The sequence below is a fragment of the Centruroides vittatus genome, unplaced genomic scaffold (genome assembly GCF_030686945.1).
Source record: "Centruroides vittatus isolate TY-2023 unplaced genomic scaffold, ASM3068694v2 contig_677, whole genome shotgun sequence".
Taxonomy (NCBI): Eukaryota; Metazoa; Arthropoda; class Arachnida; order Scorpiones; family Buthidae; genus Centruroides; species Centruroides vittatus.
The window spans coordinates 142,480-158,708 of record NW_027122424.1 but is presented as its reverse complement, the minus strand read 5'-3'; the positions used below and the strand labels follow the sequence as shown (position 1 = coordinate 158,708).

At 30.9% G+C, this 16,229-nt stretch overlaps 1 protein-coding gene across 1 annotated transcript in view; it reads right to left on the bottom strand.

The window, feature by feature from the left end:
* Positions 1-16,229, bottom strand: part of puf (ubiquitinyl hydrolase 1 puf) — a 139,219-nt gene that overhangs the window by 9,619 nt on the left and 113,371 nt on the right. The window contains exons 53-62 of the mRNA XM_067276129.1: positions 16,014-16,175; positions 11,383-11,571; positions 9,950-10,054; positions 9,837-9,878; positions 8,330-8,434; positions 8,042-8,189; positions 1,107-1,204; positions 950-982; positions 823-871; positions 663-748 (exon numbers count right to left, since the gene is read on the bottom strand). Of these exons, the coding sequence (XP_067132230.1) occupies positions 663-748; positions 823-871; positions 950-982; positions 1,107-1,204; positions 8,042-8,189; positions 8,330-8,434; positions 9,837-9,878; positions 9,950-10,054; positions 11,383-11,571; positions 16,014-16,175 (1,017 nt within the window). The remainder of the gene's footprint in view (positions 1-662; positions 749-822; positions 872-949; positions 983-1,106; positions 1,205-8,041; positions 8,190-8,329; positions 8,435-9,836; positions 9,879-9,949; positions 10,055-11,382; positions 11,572-16,013; positions 16,176-16,229) is intronic.

Here is a 16,229-nt window from a genome sequence, read left to right as displayed (position 1 = left end):
CATCCCTTTTTACTGTTCATTTAAATAACCTACTTATGAAATACAAATATATCTAATAAAAAAAAATCCAGCAACGACTTGCATAACTTTCCCAGCAAAAAGCATTTAAAGTTATGGTGTCACTATCTCTTATGATATTTTAATTAATAATATGAAAAGTTTTTGATATAAAATGGCAGAATTTAATTTTCACGCTAAAGATGAGTTTTATAAAAAAAATTTTAAATGACAATAATGAGTAAAATCTTCATTAAGTCCAACCCTACTTGAGATATGACACAGTACCCTTTCTATCTTGCCACTCCTCAACCTTTAACCACCAAGATTTAATAGCATCAACTCCCCTAATACACAAACCTCCCTGCAAAATTTTCAACAAAAGATATTAAGCTTCAAAGTGAGTGATCAAACTTATGCCCCCCACACAAATATCCAACACAGAAAACCCCCAAATTTTTTTGCAATTCCTTGACATTTAAAGATGCCAAGTCCAAAAATGTAAAAATCTTGGAAAGGAGTCATTTTTTGACTAATCAGCATACTCCCACTCTGTTATATACTGTATAACAGTGGGGAAAGTAAACAAATCATAATTATAAATAGGGAAAGTTTCATCTTTTGTTACTTCAGGTTACCAAAATTCTAATTAAAAAGCATCTTACCATCAATTTCTCTGATCTACTAATTAAACTATAGGTCATGACTGCAAAATAAGATGTAAGTTTCGTAGTTCCATGTCCAGTCGGATCTGAAACAGAATAATAGAACTGAAGTGATTTCGTTAACAAATGAGAATGTTTCAATGGCTGATTTAACACTTACCGACATATAATTTGGCACGTTTCAGTAGCCTTAGCAGTAAATCATATATCTAATGTAAATAAATGCCAAAAGTAATTTATACTTTAGGTATTTTATTGTCCTTCCTTAATAAAAATGAGTAACTTACCTGGTGCATTACTATTAAAGCTTCGCCACTCATCTGAAAGCAGACAGTTGATCTTAAACAAAACATTAATATGGACTGTAAAGAGAATTCGAAATTCTTTTGCAAAATTTAAATATATTTCGAAAAATATCAAGAGACAAACATCTAACTTAGTTACCGGAATTTCTTTTTGAGGTGTCAGCATACTTCTGGCCGAGCGATAGGTTTGTCTAAAATGGTTACTTGGCACTAAAGATACTAATAAAAGAGCGGCCACTGGCAAACAAAAATTTATTATTAATTTAGCTAATCAAATTGCTCATTACAAATTAATTGAATCTAAAGTAAATTAATAAACATTTCGAAAGTAAAATAAAGTAAAATATATAATTCGAAATTCAATATTTTACTTTACTAAAATACAGAATGTATAGTACCTAAATGACATCCCCAATTCCAAGTGTTACCTACGGTGGAACATAAGACAGTGATACATATGAAGATATTGAAGCAAACACTCAAAAGTTTCTTACATATCCTATAAATGCTTGATATGAGCCCTCTCTACCCTGCAGACCATGCCCATAAGTGGCTGAGTGAACAACTGGTAGTTGGTCATGGGTTCATGCCTTGCCAATAGGTCAGCCACATGAAGTTTTCTGGTTTTCTTTAAGTTTGTAACAACTAAATAAGAGTTAGTTTTCCATAAAAGACCTCCCAGAAGATATTTCCCCTTGACAGATCACCCACATCATGCTTCTGTAAACAAACCCATGCACATCAACTTGGTAGTCCAGTTCATCCCACACACAATACAGTGTACTCCTATCTATTGTTATGTTGACAGCAATGATGCACAAATTGCTTGTATCATCTCTGAATAGTCTTCATGTCTGGTAGATTTTTTTATTGAACTTTCTACGAAAGATATGCTGGACACTTACAGCTGATTTTGTAGAATGAAATTCCAGCACACATGATCATCCAGCATCAATGATCTCTTTGCCTGTTGTCATGTCTAACTGCTGGCCCACTAGTGGTTCAGTGATAGAACCACACAGGCTGTGTGACTGAAATGAAACTTTGAAAGAGATTTATCTTATAATGATCCCATGACATTACTGCATCTTTTGTCTACAAAAGCTTCTCCTAATCAGAGTATTCATTTAGGTACCTGTATACATTATAATAATTTACTAAAACAGTAATTTTCTGAATGTAAGTGAAACTCAAAAATTATAAATTAATCATTTAAATACAGTAGAGAGTCGAAAATCGGAATCAATTGGGGACTGGGGTGGTTCAGTTTAGTCATTTGTTCCGATTACCAATTATGTACGAAAAAATATATTAACCTGTCCGATGTTCAAATTTTTCTCCGTTGCGCGTTGCTTCGTGTTGAATTTTTCTCCGTTGCGTGTCGCTTCGTGTTGAATTTTCGTTGATTTTAAGCCCAACAAAAATTTTTATAATAATAATCAAGGCTATCGTATCGTTAAAAATTATTTCTGCATTTTGTACAAACAAAATAAATATATTGAAGAATATAAAAACATGAAAATTATACTTTAGAAGTAAATTTAGTATCAAAAATGTTCAATTCAGCACGACACAGTCCGACTGAAAATCGTGCCGATTACCGGCGATTCCGATTACAGGGTTCCGATTAACGACTCTCTACTGTAATTAAAACTTAAATTATGTCTGTAAAATCATTTGGATTCAAATGTGGCTACCATATATAAGTATAGAAACGTGTTCTGGCTACAAAAAACAATTTGCAGAGAGCAGTGTTCCGTAATCTTTTTTTTGACTTGCGGCACACCCATGCTCGACATGACTCAACACGGCACACCAAAATGTTGTTCTCCCCAAAAACGTATGATATGATCCTGTTAATAGAATTATGTAATGCCACTAACCTATTATTATTATTATTATTATTATTAAACAGATATCAACATCTGTGAGCAAAGTTATTTTACATTTAATTTCTTAGAAAACATAAAACTGAATAATAAAGAATAAACAAACATTATCTTATTTTATCAGTGCTGTGAAAGAGAATACAAGCATAAGAAACACAACAACTGTGATAAATATATATAAATAAAACTTGAAATTAATAGAATATGTAAATGTTCTTGTCACACCGTCCATCTTGTGATGGCACACTGGCATAGAGTGAGCAAAGATATATGATTAGATTATTTTGAACAGAATAGAAATAGGTGTATTAATTTTTGATTAGATATATTTACTGGGGTAGACTGAAAACTTTTGTCCCACTGTAATAAAATAGCAATGAGTGGACACAAATTAACAAAACAAAAAAAAAATCCATCAACAAGTTGCATAACTTTCCCGGCTGTTAAAAAATAAATTTTACACTATATTTTTAATAATAATAAATAAAATTGTGTATGGTACCATCTGTTTTGAGATTCTGTTATTAAATTTTCTTATATTTTTTAATTATTATAAAATGGCAAAAGGTTTAATTTTGAGGGTAGAAACGAGTTTCATAAAAAATTGTAAATGCTAGTAACAAGTAATATCTTTGTTAAGTCTTGCCCCCTTTCAGATATCATACCCTTTTATCTCTTTACCACCTCAACCTTTAACCACCAAAATTTATCAGTATCAATGCCCTTTATACACAAGCTATCTTGCTAAATTTCATTTCTTCATCATTATGCCTCCTGAGATATTAAACAAAACAGACACAACACATACATACACAAAATTTTTTCCATATTTTGACTTTTTTGGATTCAGGGGTCTCAAAACGGAAATTTGCAAAACCTTGGAGGGTCAGATTTGACACAATACCAATACTTTCCCTTGTTATGTATAAGTTACATAATAGCCAGGAAAGTAAAATGGAAATGTTATTTAATGTATTTACAAAATTACATAAATTTTTCTGCCAACATGTCACAAAATTTGCAGTGTCCATCATCAAAAAAGCTTGGGAGTTTGTTCATGTATATACTGGGATTGTCTTCTCACCAGATTTGAAATATCTGTCTCCCTTTACTCTTGGAGAGAAATAAAAGTCACTTGAAAAAGTGTATAAACTGCATTTTGGAATATTCAAATGAACTGTGTTAACAGATTTTTTTGGTAAAAGGGACCAGTGTCAATAGAAATTAACATCAAAACTCTATAGAGACACAATGGTAAAAACATATCACAGTTAGATAAGATTATGTTGAGAAATAATTATATAACTTTGTAAATATATTGTTGTATTGTTGTATAGGTGAATTATATTGTTGTATGTCAGTGGTTCTTAACCTGGAGTGCAAGAGAACATTTCCAGGAGTGCAAGAAAAATTTCAAGGAAAAAAAAAAAAAAAATACAAAATACAAATGAGGCAACCATATTTCTCTACAAACCGTGGTATCCAGCAACACGGCATCCCCACTTCTTCACTCTCTACTCTCCTGTCTCTCGGCACATCGTGCTTGTCATCAGTCATCAGTACATGCAGTTAATGTAGTCACTAGTGATTTTGCAAAATTTGTGCACGAATAGTGATTTTGCCGAATACCGAATATTCGGCTATGCTCTCGGCCGAATGTTCGGCAAAATAGCTGTACATTTCGCGGGTGAAAACATGTTACAACCTGTCTCATTGCAGTGGATGCAGTGGATGTGGTAGTGATGCCGCAGGCGCATTTGTTTTATTTGTGAGTAGATCGTGTCATGACACGCATTATGTTCATTGTTACATCAAATTGTGTTACTAATAGTCCTTATGACTATTAGTAACACAATTTGAGCTTGAAACTAAAATTGAGCTTGAAACATGGTTCAACTTTGATGAAAATGACAAATATCTGGTTGCCACTTTTCTAAACCCACGTTTCAAAACCAGTTTCCTGGGATTAGTTCAAACGCAAAGAGCAAAACAAAAAGTTCTCTGACAATTAGTTGTGATGAGTCTACTAGTACCGATGATGATTCTTCTCCACTTCATAAGAAAAGAAATATCAATGAAAATGATAAAACCATTGAAATACGCGACAGTTTCTGGAACTGTTTTAAGGAAATCACTACAGAAAATATGCAAAATGATGAGGATATGGAGAAAAAGTGCTATTGCAAATGTGATTGATTTTTATATGAAAACTGTTCGCTTAGATCGGCTGACAGACCTTTACAAGTGGAGGTCAGCAAATGCAAAACAGTATCCAAGCCTGACAGAATTCACTAAGATTTATCTATCGTTTCCCAGCAGTAGCATATATAGTGAGAGGCTACTTTCAGAAGCGGGTATAGTTTATAAGGAAAAGCGCAATTGTTTGCTATCAACAAATGCTGAAAAAATTGTTTTCATTAATCACAACTTACCACTGATAGATTTTAAGTATTAAATGTATTAATTTGTAATTAAAACAAATACATTTTTGAGTAATATGTGCGTTTTTTCCATGATTTGGTATTCGGTATTCAGCTGAATAGTACGGAATATTCAGCTGAATACCAAATAGTAGCTGAATATTCGGGGCACCACTAGTAGTCACATTGTCATGTGCAGTACAGAAACTAGTTGAGATGTGTTTGCATACCTTCAATAAGAACATAAACAAGATTTGTAACAATATTTACAGGTAACTCCGTATAACATGGCACTTCTATAGCACGGATTCACTCTAACATGGTTTGAGAATTGGGTAAAACCCTCGTACAACAAATGAACACACATTTTTTAAGGGGATGAAAGTTTATTTTCAGATTCAAGGGGGTGCTGACCAATAAAAAGGTTAAGAACCACTGTTGTATGTAATAAATAGAAGTAAATACATTAGAAAAGCCTTACTGTCCTTAAAATTTATTATTATTTAAAGTCGTCTACGTGGACGTTATTATTAATAGGACCTTGTACTGGTGTATTGGCACAGTAATGAGAGTTAATTCAGGAAAATTTCTTTATTTTATTGGACAATCGTAAAAACGAATATTGCTACTACAGGTGATAAAATAAAGAAATTTTCCTGAATTAACTCTCATTACTGTGCCAATACACCAGTACAAGGTCCTATTAATAAATAACGTCCACGTAGACAACTTTAAATAATAAGAAGTAAATACAGTATGGCTGCACTAATCCAAACCTCCAGTCATCAAAACTTCTTGTAATCCAAACAGCTTCTACCATTCTCCTAACTAAAATAATGGACGTGTTAAATGTACACTTGCAGCTCGCATGTGAAGTAAACATAAATCATGCTAAGAGCATTGTTGCTCGGTAACCCTGTTTGACTTAAAAATTCTAACCTCTATTTTCTGGCATAATATATCTTACAACAGAAAAAGTGGCCTCAAAGCATATCCTTACCATCGTATCCCCATTAATCCAACTATCACTCGTCTCAATTAGTTTGGATTAGCACGACCATAAGTAAATGTAAAATAGTAAAGCTACATTTCCAACTTTGTTCCGTTAATTTATGTCCACCAAATGCTGCTTGATCATAGTAGGGGAACTTTTCAACCTGCTCTCTTATATAAGTATTAGACGTTTATGGTGTGGTTTTTTGTATATATTGCTTAAGTATCAACTATGCAAACACACTAAGCAATACAATAAAATTTAAAAGTGATACTGAAAGTAAAAAAGCAATAAATTATCTAGACACAACTATAACCAGAGAAGGAAACAACATCAACATAAAACCGTACAAAAAAAGCAGCAATGTGGACAAAATCCTTAACTATAAATCGTATTGCTCCATAACTATTAAAAGAAACAACTTTATAACAGCATTGTCTAAAATATGGAACAGAACATCTAAAGTTAAAGAGAGAGAAAAACAAAAAAATGACCTAATAAATACTTTTATCCTAAATGATTACCCAAACAGATTATTAAAAAAATGGACAACTGAATTTATTAAAAACAGATTCAATGTCAAAAATAACAATGAGAATATTACACATACGTCTTTCCCCTATATTAAAGACACACATGAAAAATACAGAAAAGTCTTCAGAAAAAATGGTATTATAATAGCAGCCAAACTAAAAAATAAAATTAAAAACAGCATCAACATCAACGAAATCCAAAATGAAAACAAACTAGACGAAACAGGAGTGGTGTATGAAATAAAATGTACATGCAAAAAACCAGCAATATACATAGGAGAAACAGGAAGACAACTAAAGACCAGAATTAAAGAACATGAAGCAGCAATCAGACTCAAATATAACCAATCACCATGGACCAATCACTGCAGTAAATTCGAATGCACAATCGATAAAAAAAGTATAAAAATAATCCACAGAGAGAAGGATAACTATTTACGAAAATTCAAAGAACACTTTACAATAGTCAATAAAATCAACACAATAAATCTAAACAACGGCATGGAGGTAGACGAAGTGTGGGAAGAAATGGGGAGGGGCTTAAGAAACGCAAATAAACTAAACGAAGGACAGTTAGAAATGCCTCGGGGGACGGTGACATAAACACCTCATAACGGAATGGTCTTAAAAAAGGTTAGTACCGAATAATACTAACAATAATAAAATTTGAAATAATCCCTTACATTAATTTGTGTTAAATCAATCTAAATAATGTAATAATTATAATAATTGTAATAACTCTTTATGACTAGTCCAAAAAAACTGTAATAATCTTTTATAACTTATATATATTAAGAAACCCATCTACAATAATTAATGTAACAAATGTATTCTCTACCAATTGTAGAAATGTAACACCTGATGAGGAGTGCAAAATAAACGGAAAAGATTGCACCCGAAATGCATAGTGAAATAAAGAATAATGTGAATAAAACCCAATAGTCTTTGTCTCTGATGAAATGCGGTACAGACGAAATAACGACGGTTAAACCAACTGTGAAGTTAAATCAATTAATCTATTGAGAAAAAGAAAATTTTCAAGGGAAACTGCTCTCTTATTTTTCTTTGCATTGCTGTTATCACTGATTTTACTTCTATTTACTAATTTTGTTACAAGCTAAAATGACTATTCCGAATTTAAAATTTATTTTAATTACTTTCATGCTTTTTGAAACAATTTCGATAATATCCTTACACTTAATATTTCATTAAAAAGCTTTTGAAAAGAAATGATTTACCATTTCTAACCCTTTGCATGTTATGAGCAATTAGAAACCTTTCTACCCAACTATCCATGCTCTGAAGCACCCAAGTATGGGCCATTTTATTTCTTGGGACTTGAACGGTTAGCCATTCCAAACATTGTTGAGGACAGTATTCGGCAGCCTACAATCAAAAATAAAACTTTTGTTATTAATACCTGAATTATTTTGATTAACTATTTATAAAATAAAAATAGTCAGCTAATTATAAATAACTGCAGTGCAAAAATCATGCATTTATATATTTTACATTCTGTTTCTTACCTCCCAAATTCTTTGTAAGACTAGATTAGTAAAAGGAGGCATCCCTGGAGGTCCACCAACAAATTCTACTAACATGGACAGTAATTTAAAGAAAGGTCCACTTCCCTGGAATATAAATAAATTCATTACATAAAAAATAAAAATTTTATTAGTAGTAGGTAATTTTAATAAGTAGGTAAAAAGTATTTTTGCCTACTTTATTTTAGGCTCTCTCAGCCTAAATATAAGTCAAAAATAATATTGAAAAAAGTTATTAAGAAAAGAAGTAAATGACAACAAAAGTCTCTCTTTTATTATCATTTACTTCTGTCATTCATTATTTTATAAAATATGTGAAAATAACAGAAAATTTAATAAAGAACATCAACCGAGTCACAATGTTACCACTATTTAAAGATTTTACTGCGAGATTTTTCCTTTAAATAAAAGACCAAAGAAGAAAAATGCTAAGATAGTTACTAGAGCCAGAAATCTTTTAATTTAATTTTTGGGATACAATTAGCCCATCTTTAGAGTACCTGAAAACAAACAGTTACAATGATGCTAACCACTATGAATTTTCCTTACTTTCTACAGAATTCAATTGTAAATTGAGAACTTATGGATTACCCTCTAAAAACTATGGAACAATCTTTTTTTTACTTTCAAATAATGCAAAATAATGTGTAGGCATTAAAATGGTGATACAAACCCTAGTCTACTGATTTTGACATTCAGCATTAAAGTAAATCATAAAGCACACTTCAGGAATAAGAGCAGAACATTGAGCTCCCTTGCAATGGGAATCCCATAGACCACGTATCTAGTGTTGTCATGTCACTAGAGCATAAACTAAACACATAGACTAAAGCATAAAAATTTTGACATGACAGAACCTGTGAAATACTGTTCAAGCATTGTGATCAAATGTGTTATTCAAAACTGTTCATTAGAAGTTATTCTTAAATGATTCCTATTTCTAAGTGACAGCTTAACATGTTAATTTTGCTTTTTAGAATCCAAACTGATAAAGCTACCAGCACTTGAATTAATTAGTACATAAAATGGGCAGATATAAGCAATTTGAAGCAACAAAAAAAAATTTTAAACTGGCAAAATGGTTGGCATTTTTTAAAAATTTTCCAGGGCCATCCCTGTATAAATATGTAGATTTTGCAAAGAAGCACTTAACTGCATAGAAATATTACCTACATGATATACACACATATTTATGACTTGAATGTAGGTAATATAATTTGATTTTTGTACCAAATTCAACTTCTCAGTTTTCCCCTTTCTTTTGACAGCTCACATTCAAGGCCACCCTGTGACTGAAGAGTTCATTACCTCACAATCCTAATCCCTATATAGAATTACGACAAGTCGATTATAAAAATTTCTGGAATATTAAATGCCAAATGAAAGAACTTTTAACCTATAACATATTTTTTATATCACGAATATTACTATCATTTCTATCACCGTCTAATATATATAAACAATTTAATTATTAACAAAAAATTCTTACCTCATGCTGTTTAGCAATGGCAGAAAATATCATATTGACTATCTGGAATAAAACAATATAAAAATTGTAAAGGCTTAAAAATTATAACGATCATCAATTAATAAGCTACGTACATGATGGGCCAAATGTTCATTCCATCGACACAAACTAAATATCAGATTGCACGTCTGCCTCAAATGAATACTATCTCTTATTTGTTGATATAGAAATGGAAAACCCTGAAAAATAAAATTTTTACAGAATGAACAAAGGAAAGTAATGAATGTAAAAAAAATATAATACATAACGTCATTAATTTAAAAAATTTAATTTTTTTAAAGCACATTTATTTCGAAAAATGAACATCCAACAAAAGCAGAGGAATGTGGACAAACTTGGTACTAACCTACTGTAATTTCTATTCAAATCAATATAATAATACAACAACCCAGCTAGATTAACTTAAAATGAAAAAGGAATACAGTCCAGCAAGGACTATATTTTAATTTTGTACTGATTTAAATTTATATTTTAATTATGTGAGTGGGTTCTTCTTTATACTGTTTTATGCAATTTTATTTTACTTACTATCTCATATTTATTCAGTGTAAAAGTTTGCTAATTGGAAATGTTGAAGTTTAAAAAACATTTATTGTGACATGCACCAATCAATTTACTTCAGACTTCAATGTTTTATTTTATCAGTTCAAATTTTTCTGTGCAAGAGTGAAGGTATAAATTTATCCAGATTAGATTTCATCCCAGAATCTAAAAATTATTGAAGCATTTTGCTTTCTGTTTAATTTATAAATTACTGTATATATTCTATTACCATCAAATTCAAAAAAGTTTTTGACAGAGTCTTATTTCTCTTGCCTTATTCCTCAAACGAATAACTCGTGGTAATTCCAGTAACAAAATAATTTTAAAGTAATATTATTCAAAATAAAGATTAAAGACAATGAATATCATAACAATATACATATTGAAATGTTACTACATTGAAAAGTTTAGACACTATTGATAAAAATCCAATTTTGTGTAATAAAAGAAAAACTTAAAAAAAATTAAAAGACCATTTTCTTAATGTTAACAATAATTTTAACAAGTTTTGCATATTGAGGCAGTGAAGAGCCTCAAAATTAAGATCGATTCCACCACTTCACGGGATTCTTCAGGTGTGCGAAAAAGAACAGATTATGAAGATGCACTTTTTAATGTTTTTGAATGCATCTTTTATTACACATAATTTTTAATTTTAGAATCTGTATTTGGATTTCGTTTTTAAGATATTAAATTTATTTTAACAAAGTTCAGAAAATGACTATAAAGAATCATAAATGTTCTTTAGTATATGTCTGAAAATGAAAGTAAAAAACACAGCTTTCATTCCACAAATAAAAATTTTGGTATATATATATATATAGATCAAATTCCTTGTATTTTTCACATTTATTGACAGTTAACTTACTAAATTTCATTAAAATTCAGTTGTCAAAAAAAAAAAAATATCTTAAAAAATCTTTACTAAAAATTTGCAGAATGACTAGATGTCCATAAAACTTACTTTTCCTCCAGCAATAGTATTAAAATCATTATGGGATAAATGCAACCGTTGATCTTCTCCTCTTGATTTTTCTACCAAGAGAGCTATCAGTGTAATCATTTTTTCTAATGAAGCGGGTTTATATTTGTCATCGACTGATGACACGACTTCGTCTTCGTCGTCATCCTCCTCGTCGGAAACTACTTCGACCTAAAGGAATAAGTTTTAAGTTAATTCCAATGTATATCATAAAAGCAATTTAACCAATACATTAATTAAGTCATTTGGTAATTTTTGGTTGTAGAAATTGCCAAATTTAAATAAATTTTAAAAAGAAGCCTTGCAAAACCCTATCTAGTCAAACCAGACAGTTCGGTTAATGAATAAATCAGATAACAAACACTTTCACTAACGATTTTTATGTTCGGACAGTGAACACGATTGGATAACGAACACCTCACAGAACAAACACAAGAAGCGACATAAAAGAATGAATACCGATTGGTCTTCCCTTGTCTTCAGGTAACAATTTGAAACTTTTCGGAGTGTGGGAGACATCGAAATTGACGCTCAACCCGGTATATACTGATCGGATAGTATTCCTCCAAACTTTGAAACTCTCCCTTGTAATTCCAGCCTTTTATTTTTCTGACAAACAATTTTTTTATAGTATTTGCAAGACTGTCAGGCAAACACTTGTTAAGTTTTGTGTCAATTTTTATTTTCGAAAGGTGAGAGTATAATAGCAAAGGCCTACTCTCTTACATATAAGAGAGTAGGCAGATGTCTGATGTTGCTGGGCAGTATGGCTTGAACAGATCTACAGTAGGCTGCAGTTCAATCTTATCTAAGAAAGAGGCTGTATTGTCAAGAAGACTAAGGAGTAACAAAAATCACATCTGAGAAATAAAGAACATTGAAGAGCTCATAATGAAACCTGAAACCAATCTGACGACTGAAGAACCCCAAGAAACTCAGCGAGATATGTTTTCTTCTGAAAAAGAGGATTAATGCCAATATCTGCTATTAAAGATCTTTTGAAGAAGTGAAAGGATGTCAGAACAATGGTCTTAGAATGGCATCCAAACCAGGTTGAGGTTAATAGGCTTGGGGATCTCTACAATTACAATGCTATTAATTACTTTTGAAAAATCCTGAAGAAGAGAGAAAACCAAATCGACATTAGATAGATTCTTTAACCCCCACAAACAGAAAAAACATGACTAATAAAAACGCAAGACTGTGTATCTATGTATTTTTATTATTACATATAAATAAACATAGTAAGAAAGTATAAATTTTTTATTTTTTGAAGTTTCCAGAACAAATTAATCAAATTCCCATATAAACCTATGGTAAATTGATAATCGGTTAGTAAACAATTCAGATAGCAAACAAAGTCTTGGAACAGATTATGTTTGTTAACCGATCACACACTGTATTTCTTTACTGGAATCTAACACCATTATTCAAACTTTGACAAAAATTTGTTTCTCCACAAGAAAACATAGAAAGATCAGTAGTCCAGCTGAAATATGTCTGCAAAAAGATAAAAGAATCAGCTACTTTTAATATTAAAAGCCACCTAGCTACTGAACTTCCCAAGATATCTTTAAAAATAGAGTAAGAAATGATGAAACTTAGAAGCTTATAAACATATCAAGAAAGTGTTTAGACAATAAGATAACATTTACTAGCAAATAAGTATATATGGGTCTCAAGTGTGAGTGTGAAGCCATGCAGAAAAGCTTCACACAGCATACCCCACATTTCTACATTGTCTGGCTGCTTTTCCTTTAAGTATTTCAATATAAAAGAACACCTTTTAAAACTGGAAGATCAAAATCAACACACCAACACCAAAAATCTAGCAAAACATATTTTAAAAGACAAACTAACATCTCTTAAAGTATGTTTTTCTGGATTTTTAGTATTGGTGTGTTAATTTTGAGTATTTTAATCAGACAAAAACCATTTTGTATTAATTTTGGGGCACTCCATGACTTTGAGTAACCTATACTTTTGTGTTCTTGTATTTAGCAAATACATAGCAGAAGTAAGAATTTTATGGACCAAATAGCACAAAACTTATGGCCACTTAATATAATTTTGTCTTCATTGTTGAAATACATTTTTTTCCCTTGATTTTTAGGTGTGTTACAAAATTGCAACAAGTGGCCTGAATGATTTTTTTCTGATCAAGTTATACCATCTCGTGGAGTCATTCAACCGATTGCAGAGACAGAGTTTACGTTAAACGACGTTTAACAACAGAACCGGCTATAGATGTTGGCTGGCTGAACCGCGGTTTAAAATGCATTGCAAAGACGACGAGTGTTGCTAAAGGGACTTTGGCAAAACATTGGCTCTTACTTTCTTCACCATTACTCCCGTTTTAGGAGTCATTCGGCCAATCAAGTTATTCATTTGTGACATCAGAATAGGTCGCCATCTATATTCCGAAAGCTTCCGGAAATAAAATCTTAAGGCTGTCAACAATCGTTGTTCGACAATTAATGACAGTCCTTTTCTATTTCAATATTTAATTTTCATCGCCAATACGGTTTAAAATACGAACAAATCCATATTTAGAAAATTTATACCGAATTCAAAATTCGTCTTGGGAATAGATTTTTAAGGAATTATTTCGACATCGTCTCCCTTTGTAACTGTCGAAATGTAATAGTAATAATAAAATATTTAAAATTATTCAGTTTTTATTTGTGTGAAAAGATTTCGGTAATTATTAAATTTATCTTGTTTGTTTAACAGAATTCTGACTAGGTGATTAACTACAATGACTCCGAAATGCATTAATGTTTTATAACCGACCTGATACTCAAATTGTAAATAAATGCATCCGATTTAAATTAATTGTAGTTTTAAGTCTTCACCCATTTGAATATCGGAATTGGAACATTTAAAACAAATTTAAAATATTTAATTTTGCTATTTTTGTTCCAAGCAATTAATTAATAAATAATTTTGTCGATTCTTATTGTTTACAACATTTATCAAAAGAATGATATCCACTTTTATCTAAACTTTTCCACCAACAAAACTATTGCTCAAATTAAAAATTCCTCTAAACCTGCTGCCCAGTGAGTCTAGAAAGTAGGTCAAATAACTTGTTTCTAATCGATGTCTACATTGTGGTAAACTCAAAACGTTGTCTCTGCAATGAAATTTTTTTGAACCACGATCTACCCGATCTGTAAACCGCCGTTGGTCTCTAAATGTTCTCTCTGCAATTGGCTGATCGAATTTTAAATTCAACAGAACTTTTACCACACAAATGCATAAATCAATCGATAGAAATCCATGGAAAATAGAATAGTACGGATTTCAATGTATGGCATTCAACATAGTACAGATACGATTGTATGATGTGTGATGCAACATTTCTGCAACACGTCATACAATCGTATCGTATCTGTACACACAGACTAGATAAATTGCTGGACATGTTGCATATTTGCAACACATGGCACTTAATGTGTTGACTATTTGTGCACAGCAGTGTAATAGTTCACAAATCTAGGACTCTGCTCTGTACATTTTCTACACTAGTCAATTGGAAATTTCACTTTTGAATTAAAATGTCAAAAAAAACACAAAATTCACAGCAACTACATAATTTTGTCACCTTCATATCTCAGGAACAACAAAGTCATGTAACGGCATCAGGCTTTATTTGAAGGCTCTCCTGTGCTTTGGCATTGTAATTTTTTGTTTTATATATATATATGGAGTCAACCTTTTTATTCAGGCTTCTCATTTGCCTCGATAAACAGTATTAAAACCTGTTTTAATACTTTGAATTAATTGAAATATAGCTTTTATTTTTGACATTTTAATTCAAAAGTAAGTCATTATCCCAGTTTTTAATTTTTATTAATAACAGTTTCATATTTTCGAATCACATATTGGCTTAGCAAATTTTAAGATATGAATCTTTGTCTTCAAATAAATAAAGATTTATCCAACAAATGTTCATGTAGCAAAATATATATATATATATATCAAGTGAAATATGTATATTTTATGATCAATGTACAGTATTCCAAATATTTAAATTATTACAAAAATTCTGTTTCTTTAAGTGAAACCATCTGCATTTTATTTGTACTATAAACTTCAATTTGAAATTATTTAATTAGTTATAAAAAATCCAATAAATGCATGATGCAGTCTATAAAAAGGTATCTTATACCAGAAAAATTTTTCTTTTGCATCCAATTCTACAGACTAAGAGAAGTATATATAAGGACATTTATAGCTTAAAATGTCAACACATATCACTAGAAACATTTGGCATCGAAACCTAAAATTTAACAATCTCAACCAACTTTAGATTGCAATTTTTGCTTTGTGGCAAAATTTACTTTTCCGACTTAAGGTGCTTTATATAACTCCTAAAAATTTCAACAAACACACAAGACACTTTTACATACTATTTTCATACATTTGTTTTCAGCCACTATAACGGTTCTTTACAAAGAGGGCCACTAAAGCAGTCAAAAATGTTTGTTTCCTTTCATTTATCTAACATTTATTAAACATCAGTGCTAGAAGTAATATGTAAAAGTATCTGGTGTGCTTTAGATGCCTTACATAGATTGCATCACGTATACAGAAATTAGTACACTTACATAATCCGAAGATTTCTGACCAAGGTAAAAGTTAACAATTGTGGATATCGTCTCAATAGACAGTAAAAACTGACATTCTTCTTCACCCATTTTTGCAAATTCCAAAAGGAATGCAAAATATTCAGTTAGATGTTTCAAATGTTGTTTAGCTCCATGTTCTATCTGTTTAAAGTAAGTACATTTAAAATTATTAAATAAATAATTAAATTCCTAAAA